This window comes from Sphaeramia orbicularis, chromosome 1 (assembly GCF_902148855.1).
Source record: "Sphaeramia orbicularis chromosome 1, fSphaOr1.1, whole genome shotgun sequence".
In the NCBI taxonomy this organism is placed as follows: Eukaryota; Metazoa; Chordata; class Actinopteri; order Kurtiformes; family Apogonidae; genus Sphaeramia; species Sphaeramia orbicularis.
In genome coordinates, this window is record NC_043957.1 from 36,594,180 (window position 1) to 36,620,263 (window position 26,084).

The following is a 26,084-nucleotide window of genomic DNA, read 5'->3' on the forward strand; positions in this document are numbered from 1 at the left end:
AACCATTTCAGGTGACTACCTCTTGATGCTCATCAAGAGAATGCCAAGAGTGTGCAAAACAGTCATCAGAGCAAAGGGTGGCTACTTTGAAGAAACTAGAATATAAGATATGTTTTCAGTTATTTCACACTTTTTTGTTAAGTACATAATTCCACATGTGTTCATTCATAGTTTTGATGCCTTCAGTGAGAATCTACAATGTAAATACTCATGAAAATAAAGAAAATGCAAAGAATGAGAAGGTGTGTCCAAACTTTTGGCCTGTACTGTATATCTAATATAGCCAAGCTCTGGCTCTGGCTTCGTTTCCTGTACAAGTGCTCCAAACCTCTGAGAACACACAATTCATGCACGAAGAGGGGTATGCGCAGAGGGGGGAGGGACAAATGGAAGTCGAGTTTGATAGACATATCACCATTCAATCATTTCAATCAGCCGGTTAAAATGATTGGATGGTGTTTTTTCAGTCCAGTCCGTTCCACAGGTGACTACATTTTTTTTAATTTTTTGTTAGAGCATTTCATTAATTGGTTGTAATCAGGGTGTGAAGGGGATTTTAAGCAATATATGCAAAGAACTGTTCGAAAAGGGCTGTCAGGTAAAAATGTAATGTGACCTATATATAAATGCTTTAGATCCAACACAGATACAGTTGAGAGTGGGCATGAATGTGAGGTTTGCTCATCCCTGTAACAGTGCAGGCTAAGCAGTAGAGTGAATGAGGGCAATGACCATGAACCAAAATGTTCCTTAACTCCTGCTCAGCATGACCTCGTTTCCCATCTCACTGTCCTGGTCACCATTCTAATATCCACAATCAAACCATATAGTAAGTGCAGTTTTACTAACTTACATGGCATTTATAAACTGACTGTCAGGTAAAGTTGCAAAAGCCCCACTAAAATGTTCCAGTGAACATCTGTCCTTCAATGGGAGACTTTACTATTCACTGGTATAGCAGCATACCTGTTAGATAATTGGCTGTGTCCTTCAGAGCACACTCTACTACCAAGGGATATCATTATGTGTTCATGAGTAAGACAGGAAACACACAAGAGGCTTGCTCAGTTTGTACTGAAATGAACTGTGTTCTTTACATGCTTCCATGGCAGACTGCATATAATGGCGTTAAACCTACAATATGCAACATTTCCACACTAAAATAGTTTAAAAAGTTGCTTGGTCTGCATTATGGTCTACATATGGTATTTTTATGACTTCTGTAGATACATCATATCACATTTTTCCAAAGATGTAGAAATTCAGAGAAATCCATGATTTATTCTCTGTAACAACACATTTGTTTGATGTGTTGATGTTGTCATGTCCCATTTCTTAAGCATTAGCCTAATGCCATATTTATTTGTATCTGTAGTAAAATACTCTGACTAGAAGGCCATGGATGGTCTTAACCCAAAGACCTCTTAGTTTTAATTTATTCTTTCTTCTGTTAGCACCTCATCAGGCCTGCTAATACGAATCTATATTGTAAAAGCCAAGTGCCCTCTATGTGCATGCATGTATGTGTCCACGGATTCACACAAAATCCGTAAAGAGCTGTCTGCTACAGTTTGGGATACTTACGTATTTTTGGTCACAGAAGAGACTAGTGAAAACGGCAAGTTGATATGACCAATAATTTGGGAGATATTAGAAATTTTGTTATACAATAGCCTTACAATCACATTGCTATGGCCAGAATGCTTTGGTGGTGACTGCTGGACAAATGCGGTACATCATGCACAAATACACAACAGCATAAAAACTACCACATCTAGAACCCATGGATCCCCATGGTATAGCACGCTAGTAGAAAAGCACTCAGAGAGCACAGACTTCTGCAAAGGCAGATCAGCCCCTCCCCCCAATCACCACCAAAATTTAATCATTTGTTCCTTATGCCAGTATCAACATTTCCTGAAAATTTCATCCAAATCCATCCGTAACTTTTTGAGTGCTTGCTAACAGACAGACAAACCGATGAAAACACAACCTCCACCATTCCTTGGCGGAGGTAATAATACTAATGCAACCCTCTAAACAAATTGTTGGTATAAAGTATAAAAATTAGAGTACCATATATATTTGTATTTGAATATCCATGATATTTTTATTTATCCCATGTAACATTTATTTGTCCATTTATTTCCTTTACACTGAAGATTTCAAAACAACACTATACAAATGAATGCTGAATGTTTAATATGTATACCAAAGTTCAATAAAAATATTGTTTAAACAAATTGTCAGTCAAGTTAGAAATATGTGAGAAACTGCACATTAACTGGCTAAAAACATGAGCAATGAGTTTACAAATGGGCTACAATATTCAATCAGACAATATAAAAGTAGGGTAACTAAAATATACACATTTTATTGGAACACAAACCTTCCTGTATTCAGTGAACTCAAAGCTACTCCCATTGATAATATTAAAAAAACCCTTTCAGGGGAAAATATCAACTCTGATTTGCATTTTGTTTGGAGCCATCTCAGTTTGCCCTGCTGACAGTCCTCCAACAGAAGGAGTGATGCAAGTACAGAGAGGAGGAGGAGGAGGAGGAGAGAGCCTGCCACCACCCTTCCTCATGAGGCATACGAAGGCCAAAAAAGCCTCAGAGCAGGGAAAAAACACGAGAGACAGAGAGGAGGTGGACAGCCAGAGAGACAGAGACAGAAAGGACAGGGAGGGAGGAAGGGGGTAGAAGAGAGATGGTCGGCCAAAAAATGATAAAGAAGCAGGTGGAGGAGGAAGGGAGGGTGGGCCCGTGGTGCCAGAGGCCATTGATGGATAAAAGAGCATGTGAGAGCATGCTGGGAGGCCAGACTCACTGCCAAACACACAGACATCAGACACATGAGGGGAAGGAGGAGGAGGATGAGAGGCAGAGCTTGTGCTTGAGAGTTCACTGAGAGCACATTTGGCCCCGTCCTCCTGCTGTAGACGACACACAATAGAGAACTGCACTCTGAATTGCCTTCTGACACATCCCAATCTGTTTCTAATTCCAAAAGGTGCTCTCCTGGAAACCCTGCGCTGTTTTTAACCATATTTGACCCTCACCAGCATATTGCACTTCATTATCACCATCATAATATTGTCTTTTTTAACACACTTCTGACTTCAGCCTCTAGACATCCTGCAACTCCAAACTAAGTCAATATGGTTGGGTGTGAAAGTGGAAAAGCGGAGAAAGAGGAGGGTGGAGGAAGACGGGGGCCATGGGTTCACAGTTAAACAGCAGTAACCAAGAGGCATAAGAGAATGAGCAACTTTAATCATCCAGGGCAGAATGAATAATAAATAGACGCAAATGTTATTAGAGGATGTCTAAGTTAATGATTTAAGTGGGTAACTGTAAATTAAGCATTTCACACCATTACCTCTGCTATGGTCTATTTATCAGTAAGCTTGTTCAAAACATATTAAGAGTAGGGCTGGGCAAGTTAACGCGCTATTACCACGGTAACGCATTCATTAAATAACGCCACCAATTTTTTTTTATCTTACGTTAATGCCATTTTATTATAACTCATATTATCCTGCCCCTGCTTGTGTGCGTGTAGCGATTAGCTCGGCTGATAGACAACAGGTTTCCCAAGGAAAGCCGAACGCCGAAAACTTCTCTCCAAATCTTTTGAGACTCACTGTAAAACTGCAACATACATATAAAATATGTCTCAGTTATGTTCATTGCCTTAGTACATTTACATGGCATTATACATTTAAATGAATGGGAAAAAGATCGCTAGCTCGATGCTAACTTGAATGGGAAAATCCATAGACACGCTAATGATTAGCATTTATAGATTAATTTAAGATTTACAATGTCTTTTTATCCAGCAACAAAGGTTCACATCAGAGATATTTGATACTATTCATTCTTACAACAGCTGAACATAAAATACTCACAGGCAAATGATTTTCGGGCCATACAGAGTGAAAGAAACGTGTCTGTTAGTTCCTTCTTATGTCCGAACTGGCTACGGTAACACCGCAAATACAAAACATACGTTAGTGCAACTTATTCTGACCACTAGAGGGCCCCCTTTGCTTGCTTTTAACAACTCAACATCACATATTATTGGGTTTATTAGTATTAGTACTTATTAGTGGGCTTAAGACTCCTGTCAGTCACTCACAACCGGAAATAAACTGGTGGGGACATAAACATGGAGAAAAGTACCGATCTGTTCCATGGACATTTTCATTTTAAATGTCTTCAGATGGTGGGGTTGATAAGGCCAAAGTTGTTTGGAAACACTGCAATGTGGAATTTTTTTTTTTTTTTTATCACCGGAGTACTTCGAGTCTGAAATATCACTTAAAGGCAATACATGCTGTTGATGCCGGCAACCCCCCCCTCCATATAACTATGCGATTAATTGTGATTAATCACAGAAATCCATGCGATTAAAAATTTTAAATCGCTGCCCAGCACTAATTAAGAGTAAGACTAACCCTTTAAAATTTGGAGCAAATCCAAACAAAGTGGCAGAGTTTGTACTTCACATCACATTGTGCATAAAATTGCCAAATGATTAAATTACAGGACTGTGGGGCCTTAGCAGAATTCTGTTTTAGCACAAAAATTACATTTGAGTAAAGATTAAGTGTCACAAAAAATAACTATGTCAAATAATAATTTATACACATCCAGAACAATGAAGACTCACTCATAGACACTGAATACTGGAATAGAAATAAAAAGTGCATTTTGATTTGTCTTTTAGGCAGTGAAAACAACTACTGAAAAGCAGATTTGAAATAAACAAATCCTTTAGCTGAAACATTATTAGTCATGAAATGATGTCATGAAAAACACTGACAGTCAAAGCTTAACACAGAAATGAAATGGAAATACAGATGATTCTATGACATTTCTGTTAGTTTCATGCAGCTGTTTTTATACAGGTGACAGGAAATGATCATTTAGGGATATAACGATTACCGGTATATATATTACGCGGTAAAATTCTCAAAAGTCAGTATTGCTGTTTCAGATTGTAATTATCATTAAAACTGTGTTTAATTACTGTGCTTTGAAAAACTCATGGTGATACTGCTCCTTTCCTGGAGAAGCAGCAACACTGGAGGCACACATGCACAGTTTGCAATGTTTGGCCTCTGAAAAAATGGCAGAAGGCAGCCACATGGACAGCGCTTTGTTTAATATATTAGTGTATGCACATTTGATTTCTACCTAAGGTCCACTAACGAGTCAAAGTGTCCTCTCTGTACCAGTTCTTCTGAAATCTGTAAGGCTAGATCTTATACATAAGCAATGAATGTTAAGAAAACTATTTTATCTACAATTTGCACAACTTCTTATGTTAATATTTTAATGTTTCTGCCAACAGAAAATACATTGTGTATGTTATTTTATTTGTTGTTGTTTTTTTTTTCAAAATAAAACTTGGTTAAATTATTTCAGTGTGTGTATAAGTACTTTCTGAACATTTTGATCACATTTCCACAATACTGAGATAATAATGATAACCGTGATAATTTTGGTCACAATAACCATGATATGAAATTTTCATATGGTTGCATCTCTATGATCATTACAATTATGTAAAATAATTTTGGTTAGTTCAAACAACCGTGATAAGGCAGTTGTGTAATTATTGTGACGAGTCTAGTAGAGATATGTGCTCATGGAGTGTTTCTGTAGTTAAGTATAGGCACAGACACATGGACCATGACATGTGTTTGTATAAATGTGAGGGTGTGTGTAAGAAAAGATGAAGTGGTGGTGAAGCAGTGGGTTTAGCTGCAGAGATAAGCACATTAAGCTGTCTGATGACTAGACACACAGACACACAACACCAACAAACACAGAATGAACCAAAACAAAAAAAACACAAAGCAAGAGCATGTGACAGGCTGTTCCGTTGTACAGTACTTCCAGGATGACAATGCCCCAATCTATAGAGCTAAAGGGTTCAGTGACGGCTGTCAAATGCTATGGCCTTTACAGTTACCAAAATTCGACCCTACTGAGAACCTATGGGAGATTCTGGGCTGATGTGTTAAGCCCAGTTCAGACCAAACATTCCCAATGAGACAAACTGAAATCTTGCAGCTACTCGCAAAGTGCCGGTCTGCCACATTCTGGTAATCTGCCAGTTCACATTAATACAGCAAGAGAAGATGGTGTATAGCGTTTTTGTAGGTGGAAATGGGGGTATAATTTGTTGTGTTAGAGTTAGAGAAAGGGAGTATTTTTGTGTTTCTACTATGGATGAAATGTCAAAAACACAAAAATCAAGAGCATATTCAGATAAAAGTTCCTTCCATTTTTAGAGGAGGAGTTGTTAATATGAAGAAGGTAAAACCCAAACTATCAAGAGAGCATTTCACCAGGGGGACACGCTAAGCTACATGGCACTGTGTTCTTCTCTGGAGGCATGTGTTCTGTGGTTTTTCCTTCATCACAAGACGATGGAACTGCATTTCCTCTCAGGGAAGTTATGTTTTTATGCCCTGTATAGTGTCACATACTGTCTGTATAATCTGTTCTATAGTGTCAATATGAATTTGTATGTTAACTAAAACCAAACATGTACAGACTCCAATCTTCAGGTGTAACCACATCACAGATGCAGAATTTCTGGAAAGACCAGAGGCTGATCTGTGTGAATGGAATCCTATAGAAAAAGTGGCTCTATTCCCTGAATATCATAAACTTTTGGTGAAAACTGTTAGTTTTATAACAATCAGATGACTTTTGTACTGATCTGTTACATCTTACCCATATACTAGCAAATAATGATACCACCTGATAAGAAAATATTAACAGAAGGATCATTCTGAAAGACAATTGATAGATTCAGATTTTGCGACAGGAGAGGCTCATTTACAGCAACTCTACAGTCTGCCTTGGACCAAACACATGCATTTTGATGTTTCTCGTCTCTCTTAAAACGTCAAAACCAACGGTTGAAATCACCCAACTCACCAAATGTCACTAATCTCAACCATCAACAGTTAAGAAATCCACTCTGTAGTACTGCAAGACTATTGTTAACATTAGGAGAACATTTGATGACATCTGGGAAAAGATGCAATTATCTTACAGTAATACACGATTGGAACATAAGCTAATTTGCAGATTAGCATCTACGTTTTCATCAACAGTGAAACTGACATGACTGGAATCTTGATTTTAGTCAAAATAAGCATCTAGAGCCAAGCTAGCCATGCTCAGATTTGTACAAAGAAGCAGTGTTGCAATAAAGTATTAGCTATTAGCTCAAAGCACCATATACAGGGTGACACAAAAAAATGGGAACTTTTTAACAATCCAATTAAACCAAGAGTGATGGAAGAAAAATATTTTATTCATAGTAACTGAAACCTTAAAACACGCCATTTAAGAAACAATGATGGAATTTTCATTTTTTAAAAATTACAGGGTGACCCAAAAAAACGGGAGTTTTTGAAGTGCGTATTGGCAGACATGAGCAAGTGGCAGCACTGCGAGACAGTGACCTTGAGCACAAACCCCGATTTTAGTTACCATTGGCGGCTGTACGAGAATTTTCAGTAACCGTGTGATCTCAAGATTCGGTAACGTTCCCTGGCCCCCTAGATCGCCAGATTTGTCCGTTTGTGATTTTTTCTTGCGGGGCTATCTCAAGAGTAAAGTGTACACGACTCGACCAAGAACTCTGGATGAGTTAAAACAGAGAATTCAGGATGAAATTCACAGTATCCCAGCTGAGATGTTGCAGCGGTCAATGAGGAATCTCAACAGCAGATTTCAAGAATGCATTCGTACAGGAGAACGCCATCTACAGGAAGTAATTTTTAAGAAATGAAAATTCCATCATTGTTTCTTAAATGGCATGTTTTAAGGTTTCAATTACTATGAATAAAATATTTTTCTTCCATCACTCTTGGTTTTATTGGATTGTTAAAAAGTTCCCGTTTTTTTGTGTCACCCTGTATTACTTCTACTGCACTAGGGTTTGGAAAGCATAATTTTTACAGTATTCACCACTTTTGTTTGACATGATGATAATTAGCATAAATCACAAAGTACAGGCTAACTATATACATACCTGGTCATAAACCACTGTCATAAATCATTAAAACCTAACTAATTATAACTCAAAACTAACTAGTCATGTCATATAATACTGTCAGAGATATGCAAGTTCATCCCACATTGTATCAAGATCATCACTGTAGAAAAACTCACAGTGTCTCTACAATTTGAAATTTATCATCTACCTCACAGCAGTCCATGCTATCATTGACATGTTTTTGTCTTGGAGAAAAGACGGAACTGGACCAAACAACACAATGGCAGAACATAATAGGAACATTAAAAAGCAGTATAAAAAGGATTGACTGATGTTCATTCCAATATACATTAAACTCTTCAAATCTAAACGCATTATTCATACAAGCAACAATTAACCATAAAATAAGGAAAACAAAAACAGCTGTCTGAGTGGTAGTAAAATGTTAAAAAAAAAAAAATGTTCAAATGTATGCTTGGATCTCTGTGAAAAATGGAATAATTGCAAATGTGACCATTTGGGTAGAAAAACAGAAACTGGTACATCACATTTGTTTTTGAGAGGACCCTCGGGACACTGAGGACACTTAAGGTGAATCTAACAGAGAAAAATGGGGCATGAAAGTGCATGCTAATGTGCTGAAAGTACTCCCTTGGGGATTCAATGCAGAGTGTGTGAGTTTCTGTGTGTTTGTGTCGCAGTATTTGCAGTTACAACATGTGAGCTCAGGTGTGGTGATGGTAGAGACCAGTGCAGCAGGTCTGAGTGTGTTTACCTGTAGAAACAAGTTCAGTTCTATGGTCACAGCAGGGGGAACATTACAAAACTGGATTGTGTAATACTACGTCTGTAATTGCTTTTGGCACAACAGTTTGCCATCTATAGCTTTGCAATGAAGCACACAATCATGACAGCTTTGAATGTTAATAATATTTCAGCTACCTAATGCTCTCTTGGTTAACTTTTTGAGTATAATAAACAAGCAGCTGTTTTCATGTTAAAATTAATCTGTTGCATTATTCAACGTTAATCGGATAAATCTGTCAAAATGTCCTTGTTTAATATTGTTAAAAGCTTTCAGCTTTGTGCAAGCGCTTTAGACAGAAAATTAAAAAGGTTCGGCTTCAAATGAAGTGTTAGTTATTTTTAGGAGCCAAGTATAAAGTATTATAAACAAGTGAGGTAGAGACCTTCCAAACGATATTAAAATTCAGATGAGTTAAAGGTCATGTTTGGGCGACTTTGGATCAGTTATATAATGTATTTGGGGATGATGGGAAGGTTAGGGCCTCATTGGGTAATCACAGCTTTATGCAAGCAATAGTATAATGAAATGGCAAAGCAAAAGCATCACAATTCATTTACAAATTACACACTCAAATATAATTTTCCTGCCTACACTTAGTTAATTGTCCTCTCTCATTAAAAACATGAATTGACATGTGCAGCCCTGTACGCCAGGAGGAGAAAACTCCATCTCAGCTCTGATGCAACAGAAGACACCTACTTCTCCTTATACAGAGTCATGTTGGTGGCAATAGCCAGGTGTGTGTTTGCAGATCATTAGGTAGTAAACACTGACTTCATCCTGTTGCCAGCTGTTTCTATGACAGCCCTGCCTCCAGGTAACACACCACTAAACACCCGTCTCTGGCTTGCCCTCAGCTGTCTACTGGTCCAGGTCTCCTTCTGTGTTCAGACTCACCAACACTGGAACAAGCAGGAGTCGAGTCAGCCAGATATCACAGTGACAGACTGATAAATGACTGAGGGTAGCTCATATTTCATTGAAAAAAAACTAAAAGAGATGGAACTGTCCCAACATACACCTGTGTGCTATTGTGTAATAGTGTTACCAGATGACATTTATTTACAACCAAGCCTGTCTGAACCTGCAAAGGTTTGCAAACACTATTTGTGTTTGGCAAGACGCCCTGTTTAAGTGTGTTACAAAGTAGAACTACGGCATTAGTAGATAACTATTTTAGCAATTTATTGCAGTTAGCTCACTTGATTCCTTTATTTTATCACATACTCTATGAAAATCACACATTTTCTGCATTCTGGATCCACAGTTGCTAACTCACTAAACATTTTTCACGTTCACTTTTTGATTTGACCACCCATTTCTTTGCCTTCTTCATACTTAGCAGAAGTGTCACAATTATGATACAGTATATGTGCTAAATAACTAACACATTCTTTTTAATGATTTGACTAAGCATCCATCCAGACCTTTGTTTTCAGTCCAGGCTGGTGAACTTCCCAGTAGGCCAAATGTTATCAGTGTAACTTGATCTCCAAGTTGGTCTAATGAGAGGGATTGTTTGTGGGGAGACTTTAATAACTCCCACAGCCTATTTATATCTCATAAGTCACACCCTTTGTGGATGACGCACAAAAACAGACCACACGTATCAAAGACTACATGTGTTATAATGAAAAGCATGATCTTATCAAATGAAATGTCAAATATTGGCTAAAATGTATTATTTATTTAACTGAACCAAAGCTTAAAACAACAATACAGTTCTATTAGTGACATATTCTCCAACAGTCTTCAGCAGGCTGGGGTCTCCAAGAGTGCAGACAGTAATGGTTTGAAGTGTGAAATTATTTAGCAAGCTTATCATGTTTAGGCTGCAGAGTTGGTTCTAGGCTGGTTAGCAGCAGTAACACTTCTTATTAAAAAGTTCTTAAAACGTTCTAATCATCTCCACTGGAGGATATGCTCTTGAGGTTCAACTGTAGCCAAACAAGAAAACAAATGGAAAGAGAAGGGGATGAAAACAAGGAGGTGGAAGAGAAGGAGGAGGAGGAGGAGTAGGAGGAGGAGTAGGGGGCAGCAGCTGGTGTGCAGCCTGGACAGGAAGGAGGGAGAAATAGTGGGAGGAGAAGGGGGAGCAAGATAACAGAAGGGCAACATGGTAGATCATTTTACATTCATGACTGTTGCTGGTGCAGAAGCATTCATCACAGTAACTTTGGTCAGGTTGCACTACAGAGGCTGAAAATGTAAGGAGGACTCTGACACAGCACCAGAAACAAGAAAAACTACAAGAGGTTAGATTTAACCCTCTTATAAGTCTCTAGCTGCTTGTTTGACACTGCTACATGTGCATTACTATGTCTGTACATACAAGTGACCGTGTTAAACCTTCTGCACGTCACACCGGTGCTGTGAAGCTTAGCCACAGACCTGCCATTCATACACAAATGTGCACGGTTGCCACTGGTAACTAGATTTTGGACAATAGCTGCCACTTTCTTTGGTTTTATTTGCAACTACGTTTTTTGCTAGAAACATCCACAGCTTCACCCTCACTGAAGAATATGCTTGGTAAATGACAGTGCCGCTGTTCAAGTGGCTTGGCGTAATGCACTACAAAACAATGTGCACGCCATGGAAATCACATATCTAAAAGAAAAAGACTGAACTACAAGATTAGGAAATATTCTCTGGGTAATGCAATAAATCTTAGTCATCTGCACAAATAAAGTGTTACTAACAGCTCCTACTGACTGGCTTAACAGCTCTGACCTTATCATGCAGCAGATTGTACAACTTTAGTCCTTGATGCCTTTACTTTATTACAGGTTATTTGTTCACTGCATTAATGTACCACTTATTAAGTTGTCAATCATATGTCCATTTTGGTATGTTCTGTGGACATGCAATAAGATAAAACTGCATTCCTCCACCACCAACAGCTTTCTCTGTCAGTCTAATTTTTGCTACTTGCTTCCACTATTTGCTCACCCCAGCTTTGGACATTATCCCAAGAAATGGTGCAAAATCATGAACCTTTCTTTCTAATATTCTACAAACTGTTTTAAAAGTCAAGATCATCTTTGTACCCACTGGAAACATTGGCTGAGACGGCTGTCTGATGGCTTTATATTTTCTTTCACTAGAGAGTGGGATTACAATTTATTACATGCTAAAAAAAAAAGATAGCAGCTGTGTTGTGTCCAGTGTGACTCCCTCTGTCTCATAGGATAAAAACATCATCAATTTATGAGGACAAAAAAAAGGGACTTAATATAAAAGGAAACACTTAAGGTGCCTGATTGGTCTAACACATATCCACACTTGTGCCTTCTGATTTCAAGTATGAGCTCCTAAGACCCGTGCATAGTTTATCCCATTAAGTTGGATGATATACCGCTTTGTCCAACCACCGTTAACCAGCTGACCCCCTGCTGTGGAGAAATTCACCAAGCTTGAATTACTAATAGTGTGTGTAAAAGGATGAAGGTATACATGTAAAGCATGGCAGAGTAGGAAAAAAATAAACTTATTTTCAGCTATGAGGAAAAAATGTTTGACACCAAGATTAAAAATGGTGTTTTTTCATTCTGCTTCAACTTCTGTATCCTTAAATACTTGTCCTATCAGAGGAAGAGCACATTTCCCCCCAAAGACATAAGCTCTCCCAGAGATGAGAGCATAATGCCCTGTGTTCATACAGTGATTTCATTTTACTAAATAACATCTTTGACCTTTAAAAGCCAGAACTGAAAGCATGTGATTGGTTTATGGTGGATTTTATTTGCAAAGCTTTGACGTGAATTGGAAAAAAAATTATTAACGACACTTTGTTTATAACAGGTCATGAGGAACCCCATTGAAGGGCAAATGATGTAGTGCAAATTGTTAAATAAATGGCATATTATTACAAATTTAATCATAGTAGTCTTAGGGCGTGACTTACTAAGATCGCAAATAACAGGTGCAAGTTTACTTGCTTGCGCTAAAACATGTGCGTGCTATTGATTTGCGTGTCACAGGTGATCAACTAAGACTGCCTGCGTAAATGACAACAGGCCTGGTCTTGGAGACCACTCTATTTAAATGAGGATTTTGCGTGTGCTACGGGTTATCGTCATGGAGACATTATGCTCGAAATCTGCTATGCCAGCACTAAGGGCAACAGCATGCAGGAATGATCCAGACACACATAAGTGTAACATTGTGAGGAGTTTTATCATTGAAGGTATTGCATGACTCCTCTTTGTGACTGACCTCAAATCATCCCATTGTTCATCTAGAAGTTCTAAAATGGCATTACTGGGTAGGCCATACATCTCAATTATTTTTTCATCCGTCATGCCAAAAATGTTGATGTGAGCAGAAAAGATTCGTACTCTGTGTTGTCTTTGGTTGTGCCTATGCCACCTTCTCGCCACGACAACTGCAGCCAGTTTTGTGCGATGCTGTGCCAGTTTAAACCTGCCTTTCAGACGTCCTAAATATAGATGTAAAATCAGCCACCTCAGTCAGTTTCAGGTTTGGTAAATCACATTTTGCATACTAAATAAATATTTGGATCTACTCCTCCCAATAATTTTGTGCATTCTGGCAGAAATACCCATATTACATATTCATCAAGGCAAACACGCTAAATGGGTTGCGCAAGCTATTTTGTCCATTTGAGAGACGCAACCCTGGGAACATCCATTTAGTAGATAAACTTCAATGTGTTTTTGCATATGAAGTCAAGTTTGTGGACGTATTTATATGCGCAAACCTTTAGTAAATCAGGCCCTTAGTATTTCTAGTCTTCAGAGTTAGCTGATAAAAGATACCGGCAATGGAAAGCTGGTTTACTGCGAGAACATCAAATTCTGTACATTGTGTTGCTTTAAGGTTTGTCAGATTTCTGCTTTAAACAAATCAGATCATTTTTCATCACATCGAGCCATCACTTCATACAACAGCCTGTAGCAGCTCCAGAGATCGTTAACCAAACGGAGAGGCTGTTTAAACAACACAGCAGCGCTGAGCGATGGGGCAGGAATGGGATCAATGGATGTGGCCTGGGGGCCCTGGGCACTGCCATAATGAGGAGGGGTCACGGGTCAAGGTATGTCAGAATACAAGGCTGCTGGTGTTGACAAGTCAGGACAGGGCCCATGTGAGAGTAAAAGTGAAGCAATTAATGCTGTTCCAGAATAAAATCCTGAGGCTAAAACACTGGTGAAAAGGGGAGGTAAGTTATGTGCATTGATACAAACACAGGGAGGCTACTTCAGCATGGCCAACTTACTTTACCTCATAGGATGAAAAGTGAAAACAACAGTAAAGTGTCACAGTTATGCTTTGGCTGACTAACCCTCCCTGACCTACTTGCTCCTGTCCATCCTGTTGGTTTTTTCCAGTCGGTCCAGTGCTCATACACAGGGCTGGAAAGGATCACTGGTCAAGAGTACGAGGTGACGTCATGACAGTGTGTGAGTTCACGGTACTGGCCTCTGTGTATGTGTGTGTTTGTGTATGTTCAGGAGGAAGGAGGGGTCCATCTGAAGCTGGAATGCAGGGGTACAACACCATGAGGTCATGAGAATTATAGGATGTTTGCACAGCAGAAAGGCGAGATGTGAAAGAGAGATAAAGAAAGGAGGCAAAAACCCGTGGAGAGAAATGTCCGCTTCCAACAGCTGCTGGGGCTCATACCAACCATGAAGCGTAGGCTGTGTTAATACTGCCTCAAAGGCTTTAAATACACAAGGGATTTCAGTTTAGACTCAAACACAAATGGCACCTCAGCCTAAACAGCCTCACAGTGCTACCCAGCCTGGGGTAGGGCAGCTGGGTTGGTGGTTTGCTGGTTGGTTGGGTGGTGAGGGTGTGGTCACCAACACGCTCTGACCAGGATGAGGAAAATGAACTCACAGTGAACTGAATGTGATCTAGGCTGCTGGGGTTAGACAATACAAGCTATTGTAAGGCCACGGCTGTAGAGCCCCATCATAAGCATATTGCCCTTTAGACCTCCCCTTCCCTCTACCCTCCGCCCTCAGGCTCTAGCAGACCTTGCCCACATCTGAACAGCTCCTGTCAGACTAGTACTGATCCAACTACAGCTGTGCTTTGCAATCACCAAGTCATGGAAGTACACAATGAGACACAGGGCTGGGTTATATGGATAAAAAATTACTCAAAATATTTTGTCAGAAGGGAGATATATGATATATCTGAATATTTTTTTCTGACATGGGCAAAAAGTTTATTTGTTATTGTATTCATTTAATACATTTTGTCTCTAAATTGTTTCATTTGCCCACATTGCAGGTAAGCACAGTGTAGTTGTAATGACTTTTATTTTCTCTTGATTATTCAGTTGCTTGTAAATCCATTATACACAGAGCGACTATGTTCTTAAGAACTGTCCAACTGTTAACGTCAGACAGAATAAAGCAGACAGTCAGCTGCATCAATAGGAGGTTATGATCATGTGTTTACAAGCCCAATTATAGCTTTATTCATGTGAGAGATTCTGTCACGATAGGGAGTGCAACGTCCCATTCAACCATATTGTTTTAAGCTGAAAATCCTGACAAAAAAAAAAAACAGAGAATATTAACTCTCCTGATGCTCTGCTGTTTTTTGATGCACTATTGTGGATTCTGTCTGCCTACATGGCCACAGGGCAGTGCTGAGAAAAGCCTACTTTGTGTGCATAACTGTCTCCTTACGTCACGGTAAGACTTATGGGAAGTACTCCTATGCATTCCCTTGAGTGTCTGACTGTATGTGTGTCAGTTGTTATATCTGTGCGTGAGTTCGGCAAGCAACCATTTGTGTTCAGGAACATTTTGTGGAGGCACTGAAGCGTGTATGGGTCTTTCTCTTGAACTTAGTCTGGGCAAAATATGTCACATAAGTGAAACCCATCACAGAAACGCCAGCATATACAGAAAAGTGTCACAGCTCCTCCCCTCCCAATTCCATTCTCGTCTGCCCTCTAACCTTTATGAGGAAGTGTGACGCAGTTCGGTTCAGACCTCTATTGGGGCTGTTTAATATTGCCTTCCTGTGTGTGTGTGTGTGGGGGGGGGGGGCAAATGGCATGCCATGGGAAGGGTGTAGAGCTCCACTGTCTGCCTCATATTTGCAATGATGAAACTACAGAATAATATACTCAACTATACTCACTCGTTCGCCATTTTCAGTGTTCAGATTTGCACTGAAAAATAGGCATTATTCTCAGAGGAGTTCATCTCTGAATTAAAAAGGATATACTCCTATGGCAAAAATATCATTTGATACTAAATATCAATATCTGACAGGAGTAAATCTCATCTTGGTCAGTACATAGTGCATGCGTTAACAGCTTGTGTACATTTAATTTCTTGATTTTAGAATTTGAGATTGTGTGAAATAGTGTAAAATTGCGAAGAGTAGAAAAATGTAGATGAGCAGTAAACTACAAGCAAAGGTTTGTTCCTTGATGAAATTCAGTACCAGCAGCTTTAGTTTAAGCATGTCGCCTTAATTTAGAGCAAATTCAGGCTGAGCACTTTCACAATTTTATGTCATGACTGATCTCAATTTGTCCAATGAGGTACTTTCCAGAGGGATTGTACAGTTTGTCCCATTTCATTTTAAATGGCGCATTCCACTGTATTTCTGGTATTTTAGACAGAAAATTGTAGTAGATGTTGCACTAACCTATAGGTCTGCAGCATTAATGTTGCTGGCAGGGGTCACCAGGCTAGTGAGCTTATTTCAGTTTGTTCATAGCAATACTTTGAGGACTCTAAACTAATATTTTGGTTCGTAGAGATGCAAAAATTAAAATGGAATACTTGGTACCACAACCAAACAAGGAGTGGCTGGTTAGTTTATTTTTTATTATAATTATTGTTATTCATTATCATTATTATGATTATCTACATTATAAAGCCAAGTGGCCTCTGTGTGTGTGTGTCTCAGGAATCAAACAAAATCTGGAAAGAGCTGACTGCTCCAGTTTGGCACTCTAATGTATTTTTGGTCAAGGAAGACAGTAGCGAAAATGGCAAGTTGATAGGACCAATATTTTAGGAGATATTAGTAATTTTGGAATACAGTAGCTTTACAATCATGTTGCTATGCCCAGAACGCTTTGGCGGTGACTGCTGGACAAATGTGGCACGAATACACCACAGCATAAAAGCTACCACATCTAAACCAGTGGATCCCCACAAGTCAACGTGCTAGTTATTATTATAACGAGATTGTGTTTTGATGATGACATCTTGACTAATCTCCATAAATTGGTTTGATTATTCAACTTAAAGAAAGATTTTAAAAATGCCCTTCCCTAGTCTTTAGTGTTTATGTCATATAGATATTGTCAATATTGTTAAAATATCAATTCAAAATTGTGCAAACAAGCAGAGACCCCAGCCAGACAACAACACCAACAAAAAGCTACCACACACAGTCTGAGCCTCCAGAAACCAGAGAAAACTAGACCAGTTTTAGTTGGGATGTACCTCGCCTACATTTTATAAGGAGTGTGGAAATTATGACTCAGATCATGGACTGTGATTCTACCTCAAAAGCCTGTCATATGATGTTTTGGCCAGATCAACCAGGTCTTCTTTTAATCAATGATCATTGATGCTTATCAAAAATACAACAAACATGAATGCGTGACTCACTTCTTTCTCTTCCTGTATCAAGACTCTGATGCAAAGTCCTCTGGACATAGCAGGGAATAATGGTTTCCAGTGTTTTAGCCCAGCAGTCACTGGGAGTTCCTTCTCCCTTTTTCACCCTTACAACAAAGACCAAAGGGAGACCTTGATCTCTGTTCATCGCTGCCTCCCCTGTTCCCTTTAACAACTCTCCCCATTGTCCATGATCCTCCTGAGGGTTTGGCCAAAAACAACACAGTAATAGTACTGTACATGGAAAAAAATATTCAAGGCATTGATGACTGTCTTCTTACAACTACAGATGAACAATATTTTTTAGGAATTCACAATCATGAGAGGTAGCTTTCGGCTTCGAATAGATAATCCCGCATCAATGTGTAGTCAGATTTAAACCATGTAATGCAAGCTGTACATCATCCACAGTTTACATCTGTTAAGAAACTATATTGTCAGGCGTGGGGACATAAAGGCGCCGAGGATAGAATTAGGCTTGGTTGAAGTGGCAAACTAACCATGCACAAAGCTTTTAAAAGCAGTCTGATAACATGTTGCATTTCAGCTGCATAATTAAACACATGCTTTGGCTTATTTTACTACTGACACATGCTGAACTTCCTGACACAAATTAAAAGAGGAAAAGGATAAGATAAAGATAAAACAGTCAGCAGACACATTGTGCAACACAGACAAGACAGAAATGAATGTTGAATTTCTGACCAGGCTCTAGCTGCGAACACACCAGAAGACAAATATTTAACAAACCTCAAATAAACGCCGCTTTATACCTTCATGTTAAGTAATGAGTTTGCTTCGTAACTGACTGAATAGCATACAACGAACTACGCTGACAGCACACGACAAGTCAAGGGAACATGAGAAGCACAATTCTCACATGTCACAAAAGCAGAAATAAATATGGGAAAAAAACAAAACAAAACAAAGGAGAGTAGTAGAAAAGAAAGACTGTCAGCATTTAGTCTGCATTTTCTGATACCACTATATTCTTGATCAGCAGATTGTCTTCATGCTGTAGTTGTCACCACTTCATGTCTACATGCACCTGTTCCCTACTAAACTACTTCTAATTATTTGATATACTCATGCATGTGTCTAGTGTTGCACTGGCAGCAATTACTTCTCCGTCAAATGACATCAGAGTCCCTAAAAAGTTAACAAGATGGTATACCCGCAGAACATGTGAGGAGACAAATTCACCTGATATACCTGCATGACAGTCCCGGCACCTGTATTTCAGACGCACATGCAACTCCACACTTGCATGTCAGTTGATAGATATACAACTTGGAGTTAAATGTCAGAGGCTCCACTGAAACAATGTCTATGTTTACATGCACATAATATTCCAGTTTCAGCCTTTACCTCAGTGTTTGTTGTAAGTGAACTAAGACTCACGGTAGCATCAGGGAACCATGTATATGTATCAGAACACATACTTTCTTTAAAATGCAAAGACGCCTCCTTGCTTGCTAATGCCTTCATGAACAAGTAACACCAAATCAGACAAGTGCTTGGGTTATGTGTGTTTTCTAACAAATGCTCTTACCCTGTGCATCTCCAAAATAGCACATTGAAGAACCCTCCATAGAACCAAAACACCCACAACACATCATGGGTAACAAGATTTTACAGTATAACACCAACGTGACAGAGCTCTGCACAAGCCCAATCCAAAAACGGAACGTGTCCCATCTATACATTATTGATTAGTGACAAACTATCCATTTCTAATTGAGGTGAGTGGTTGGTGGTTCCTCAAAGTGAGGTGTGAGGGGCCACCACAGGTCTTGGAGAAGAAATATCCAATCCACAATTAACCCCTAAAAACCCAAACAGCAACTGGCGACTAAAACCATCCACTGATCTAAACATTTAATAACTTGTGATCCACTAATCCTATCAATCCATGTAAATAATTGGTGTAACATACAGTTATTCATCTTTTCATGGTCATCAGATATGACCCATTTGGACGTTCAGAGGCTCCGTAGTGAACGTGGAAACTCAGTCATCTTCTACAACATTGATTCACCAGTAAAACACAGAGTTGGATCAATGACAGTGGATGGAGACTCTGGGTTTATGTTCAGTTAATGAGAGATTGGATTGAAAAAGACACTTTTTCTTCAGTTTTCTCTGTTTCTGATATAATAACCCCCAACTTTAATCTAAGTTCTACATGATCAGTGAATTAAATATAGAAAAATGCATGATATTCATTGAAAAACACAAAATACAGAGGAAAATATTATAATAAATGGTGATAAATCACTTAAGTAAGGTCAAATCTAAAGAAAAATATATTTGGAAACTGCCACAAAAGTAACACTGGGTCTTCATGAGTTAACACAGTTCAGTGACTTCATAATCTGGTACTTTTTTTTATTCATGTATTAACAGTCACTACTGCAAAGCACTGTTAAATTATAAGTGAATTTTTATTACTTTATTATATATTGAGCAGGTAAATTTGTTGTCTCTGAGCAGATCAAAAAAGTTAAGTCATTTTCCTTCACTTGTAGTCATTTAGGGAGGTTATTTCAAACAATTACTTTGTCCCACTTGTCATCAAAATGGACTTTTAACATTTAACATCCTTTAACCTGTTGTTTTTAAGTGTCATCAAAGCATTTTCGGTGTGAAATTCCTTCATCTTTAAAAAGCTACTAGTTAAAATCTTCCTAACTTAAGTCCATTCAAAATAATGTGGATAGCACCTCATCTGTTTAATTATAAGAGTTCAAACTGTGAATATGCTGGAACACTGGCTTGAAGAATGTATCTGGGGGTCATTACCATGTGAAATTCAAGAAGACCTCTGTGGTTGGGGCCCCTAAAGATCCTACACATGACAAAGGGTTTGTCAGCAGGACATGAGGGCTCCTCTAAATGAGCCTGTGTTTTGCAGGATGCAGATCAGCTTCATCAACTTACTTGAACAGAGTCGTTTGCCATCGTTGTCCCTGTTGCTCTGTTGTCAGTCTGTGCAGTTTCACCAACAACCTGTGCACATGTGGGGTTTATCCCTCAGATCAACGTATCGCCTCCTTTCTCGGATGAGAAAATGGGATAATTTGTAAAGAAGGGCTATTCTTACAGCAGGCGTTATCTCAACTTTATCCAGTCTGTTGACACAAAGGCAAACAGTCAATGGGTAATCCGCATTGTTGGCTTGTCTGACCGCGCCTGAATTGATCCTCTCCCAATGAGTTTGTGTTTTAACCAACCTTAGCCCTCACTTTAAACAGTAAAATGCATTACACACATTTATAAAGAGACATACGAATGCATCAGAGCATCCGAGCACATCCACTGGGCTCCTTTGTGGATATTGTTGCTTTTTTTTCTCGGGGTGTTCATTCCATTCAACAGCTAGCAAGAGCTCCCTAAAACCCACCACTGGCAGAGCTGCTCCGTCACGTCCTTCATCCACATCCACGGAGAACGCACACCCAAAGACAAATGAGAGAAAGCCCCTTGTCTGTGTTTCCTCCGGTCACATCCGTGTATCGTGAACACGCCTCAGTCTCTTGTCCGTATCACATGCCACAAAAAAGCCGCCTGTCAGCCCTTCATAAGCCGCTCCTGAAGTCCCAACAGCAACAGGAGGGGGACATATACGGTGAATGTCCCGTCAAAAGTCCCACAAAAAACGTGGTTGGGCTTTGTGGTCGACGTGCTGAGTGCACAGAGCGTTTCTCCTCATCCAAACTGCTGCGGTTAACTGACTACGGAGCCGCTCACTAAACACTTGTACACCAGTCACCGCGCGCGTCCCCGCCGCTAGGGCAGTCATTGGTCCAGGGCTGGGCGGCGGGGGCGCGCCCGGATATGTCATGTGACTCCGCAGTAACAACCGTTGTCAACTGTCGTCAACTAGCCAACCAACTGTTGAATGTAAAGACTGACCCTCATCAAACCTGAGGGGAAATACATACTAAAGGCTGTACAACCTCAATGTGCCTCAAATATGCGAAGAAAAATGTTCAAAATATTAATGAAACTTTAACCCATAAAGACCCAGTGTTACTGGAGTGGCACTTCCAATATATGGTTTTCTATATATTTAAGTTTTCTGAAGTCATTGATCACAATTTATTATGACATGATCCTCTGTATTTTGTGTTTTTTTTTTTTTCAGTGAACATCAGGTATTTTCCTATATTTAATTTATTGATCATGTAGATGTTCATAAAAGCTCAGATTAAAGTTGAGGGTTTTTATATCAGAAACAGAGAAAACTGAAGAAAAAGGGACTTTTTATGCAAAATATGAACATAAACCCAGTGTGTCAATCCACTGTCACTGATCCAACTCCATGGGTTTTACTAGTGAATCAATGTTGGAGAAGATAACGGTGTTTCCACGGTAACTACGGAGCCTCTGAACGACCAAATATGGTCATATCTGATGACCATGACAAGATAAAGAACTGTATTTTACACCAATTATTGACATGGATTGATAGGATTAGTGGATCAACAGGAATTAAACAGTTTAGCTCAGTAGATGGTTTAGGGTAAAGGAGGATGTTTGGGTCTTTAAGGGTTAAAACAGAGGTGTTCAACAAATTACCAGGAATTAAACAGTTTAGCTCAGTAGATGGTTTAGGGTAAAGGAGGATGTTTGGGTCTTTAAGGGTTAAAACAGAGGTGTTCAACTCATTTTAGTTTAGGGGCAACATACAGTCCTATTTGATTTCAAATGGGCCAGAGCAGTGAAATAATAACATAATAACTTGTAAATAATGATAACTCCAGTGAAAAAAGTTAAAACTAAATGGTGCCAAGCACAACAAACTCCACCCCTCCTACATATTGTAGCTTATTTTGGCATCCATCCAGCTGATGTCATCATGTCTATATGTGTGCTGATGTCAGCATATCAATTGCCTCTATATATGTGCCAAGTCTGAAGTAAATTGAAACAAAATTGATGTTTTATAGATATTTGAAATTTCACCCATTATAAGTGAATGGGAGAAGAAATTAAAAAAAAAAAAAAAAATTCATAAAAAAATGTGAGCTTTGACTTACTTTTCCCAAAATGTAACCAAATCTATTCTGGGTCACTGGCAATCTATAAACCCAATTTGGTATGAATTCAACCAATAGTTTTGCTGCTACAGACATGTGAAATGTTGCCCATTATAAGTAAATGGGGGAAAAAAAGATTTTTAAAAATTCATAAAAAATATTAAGTTTGACCTACCTTTCCCAAAATATAATGACATCTATTCTGGGTCACTGGCAATCTATAAACCAAATTTAGTATGAATTCACCCAATAGCTTTGCTGCAACAGACATGTGAAATTTCGGCCATTATAAGTAAATGGGGATTAAAAGATTTTAGAAATTCATAAAAAATTTTTTACTCAGACCTACTGTTCCCAAAATGTAATCAGATCTATTCTGGGTCACTGGTAATCTAGAAACCCAATTTGGTATGAATTCAATCTATAATTTTACTGCTAGAATGTTAACAAACAAAAAAACCAAACCAAAAACAATACCCCTTGCTTCGCCTTTGGGGAGCGGGGTAATTAAAAATGTAAAATTACATTATGAAAATGTTTGCAACTACAAACTATCCTTTAGAAAATGGGAATAACATGAACAACAATGAACCTGAAATTTCTTAAGAAAAATGTGTGCAATTTTAATAATTAGGTCTTAGCTTCTCATTTACACATGTGCATTACAACTTACAGATCACAGCAACTCTATAAATGCACAAAACATTTAGGAACAAGTAAAATATTGTTAAAATTGCACTAATTTTACTGAAGAGTTTTGGTTTCATTCTCTATTAGCTTAACTTTTAGACAGAAAACGACAACAGTAAAACTACACATCTCCTCAGTTTTCTGTACACTTTGTGATAGTAGCTGCAATAGAGACCCATGTAATCATCCAAACAAGGTCAGAACTGGTCAGAACAGTTTAGTTAGAACCATGAAATGACACACTTAGACATAACTCAGACTCAGATAATAACATTAAATAAGCTTCATGAACAAACTCACCTGTCTAGAAGTAACATTGTGATTTCAGCATAAAACTCCATGCTTTTAATTTAGAGCTGTGTCCAGTGGTGAAAACAACAGTGCTTCAAGCTTTTAACACAGCCTAGGTCTAAAGAAAGCAAATACCTGCACTTTTTTGTCAGGCAGTTGGTTATAGTTATAGTTATAGTTATAGTTATAGGAGGTAGGCTAGTTTTGAAGATCAGATGGAAGCAAACCAAAGATATGTTAATAGGTGAGAAGACAGCAATGCTTCAGCCTGCATGTGGACAATTCAGACCAACTGACACAAACATACCACAAACAGTGAAGAACGACAGCCTTAACATTCATAATAATCCTCAGTGCCTCCTTGGTAAACTGTATAGAGCATGAGCATTGTTCCCCTCAGAGGCAAAGGCTGTACTTCATACTCCACTTCATTTGTCTGACAGCTTTAGTTTTCAGACTAACAGATTTTCATTCTTTTCCTACCCAGTGGAAATTGGATTATGAAAGTGTGAAGTGTTTCTTTATGGGTTAAGAAAATTCTCCTCCATCTTAAACTAGGTACATTCTTTAAAAAGCCCTTATGGATTTGCTGGAAATACATTGTACCAAAGATTAAAACAAGACTGTTTTTCTGAGCTCATGAAAAGTTGACTATAAATATATGACAATATTAGAGAGTATTTAGGTCTGGACCCAAAATCAGTCGTAGAGCTGTTATCAAGTTAGCAGTTGGTAGACTGAAATACATGGCAGGAATATGATCCAATTTACTTTTCCTATAGAATATGACATTTCTCTAGAAAAATTTATAAAGAAAAACAAAATGAAAACACTGTAAAAGATGCAGTCAAATGAAAACCATGTAAAAGATGCAAAGACAAATAAGAACATAAATCATGTTACAAGGTGGAAACATAAAAACAATATAAAAGACAATAATACTGGCGACTTGTCAGTTTTACAAGTAGTTGTTGTCATTATAACATTGAAGCATCTGACATTTCAACAAAGTCAGTGTAGTTCAATATTGTTTTGACAGTGGAAGTTTGGGAAACACTTTTGTAGATTAAACTTATTCAGAAGCACAAAATCTAGTTGAAGTGAGCTTAAAAGAAAACTCATATAGATGTGAAATACAGCAAATACATTATGTAATATGAATCCAGAAACATCATATAATAGTGAAACACTGACAGGAACCAATGTATTCCACAATGACTAGTTTTAATTTTCATATTTAAACTATATTTTGCTGATACTTATACTGTCAGGATCTGTGCTTGTGACTCTTTGCTCCTCCCTTTTGGTTATGGACCTGTGCGACCCTCAGCTCCACCTTTTCATTTTCATCATCAGATTCACCTGCTGGCGCTGCATGGCTGCAGCCAATTACCTTCAGCCTATTTAAGGCTTTGGTTTGCAGCCATGCAGCGCTGGTCCATTACTCCTCACTCCTTTCCATAGCCCGGACATTTGATCATATTCATCCACGGACTCTGACTCAGGTTTTGTATGTTTTTTTCCTATGGACTCTACTTTAGTTTTTGTATTAGGTTTTTCGTTGTCTGGTTTTCATTTTTTGTTAAATAAACTTGTTATTTTTTCCCTTCAGTACTGTGCATTTGAGTCCTCATTTTCCCTTTTGTGACATATACTGGCTTTGGATGTCAAACCTTTACTTGTATTTTTGCAGTATTTTTACAGTATGGTATTAGTGCTTTTATTTGAATAAAGGATCTGGATATTTATGTTGAGTCTTTCAGTTGTGTCACGGCATTTGTTCATGGAAAACTAATAGATAATACAGTAATAATGTAAGTCTGAGTCGATGTGTGGGAGGGAATGAAAAGAAGATTAGTAGAGTTGAAAACCAATAGTTTTCTCAGGTGATGTTATAGTAGTGTGAGTGGGTGTCACGAACTGGGCTGCGTTTGCATAAACTATTTGCATGATGAAAATTTGCCTCTCACCAAAAGATAAGAGAGTGGCAGGAACAGAGAGTATGCTGCTGCTGTATACCTACAACGCATCTTTTATCCATGAAATAATGAAAATCTGTATTCTCAAGACGTTAGATGAAAAGCAGTGAGTTATTGATTGTGAAGTTAAAGGTGTGAGCAGAAAAAGAGATGAGAGTAAACAACTGACAACAGTGTCTCTTATGCCAACCTTTTCTGATAACACTGATATTGAAGATTGGCAAACATGTTGTTTGATAAAGAATGGCTGCTATACATGCAATTAGACATGCAATAAGATAAGATGTGCAGTCATCTTATCAGGCATATCCACTGCCGCTACCTTTTCTATCTATATACAGAGCTTAATATCCCACAGAAATTTCACTATTAAAATGTTAATGTTGATGTAAAACCACAGTTGAGACAAACAGAAAATGTCCTGCATAAGCTATGGCTATATTAAACTAGAAGCACTCGGAGAGCGCAGACCTCCGCCAAGGCTGATCAGTGGCCCCCCCCGTGGGCCCCCCCACCCCGATCACCACCAAAATTTAATCATTTCTTCCTTATCCCACTTCCAACAAACCCTGAAAATTTCATCCAAATCTGTCCATAACTTTTTGAGTTA

At 38.5% G+C, this 26,084-nt stretch overlaps 1 protein-coding gene across 1 annotated transcript in view; it reads right to left on the reverse strand.

Moving 5' to 3' along the window:
• Positions 1-21,241, reverse strand: part of pkn1a (protein kinase N1a) — a 67,470-nt gene extending 46,229 nt beyond the window's left edge. The window contains exon 1 of the mRNA XM_030141054.1: positions 20,413-21,241. Coding sequence (XP_029996914.1) covers positions 20,413-20,433 — 21 coding nt within the window. The 5' untranslated portion in view covers positions 20,434-21,241. The remainder of the gene's footprint in view (positions 1-20,412) is intronic.
• Between the last annotated feature and the right edge of the window lie 4,843 nt (positions 21,242-26,084).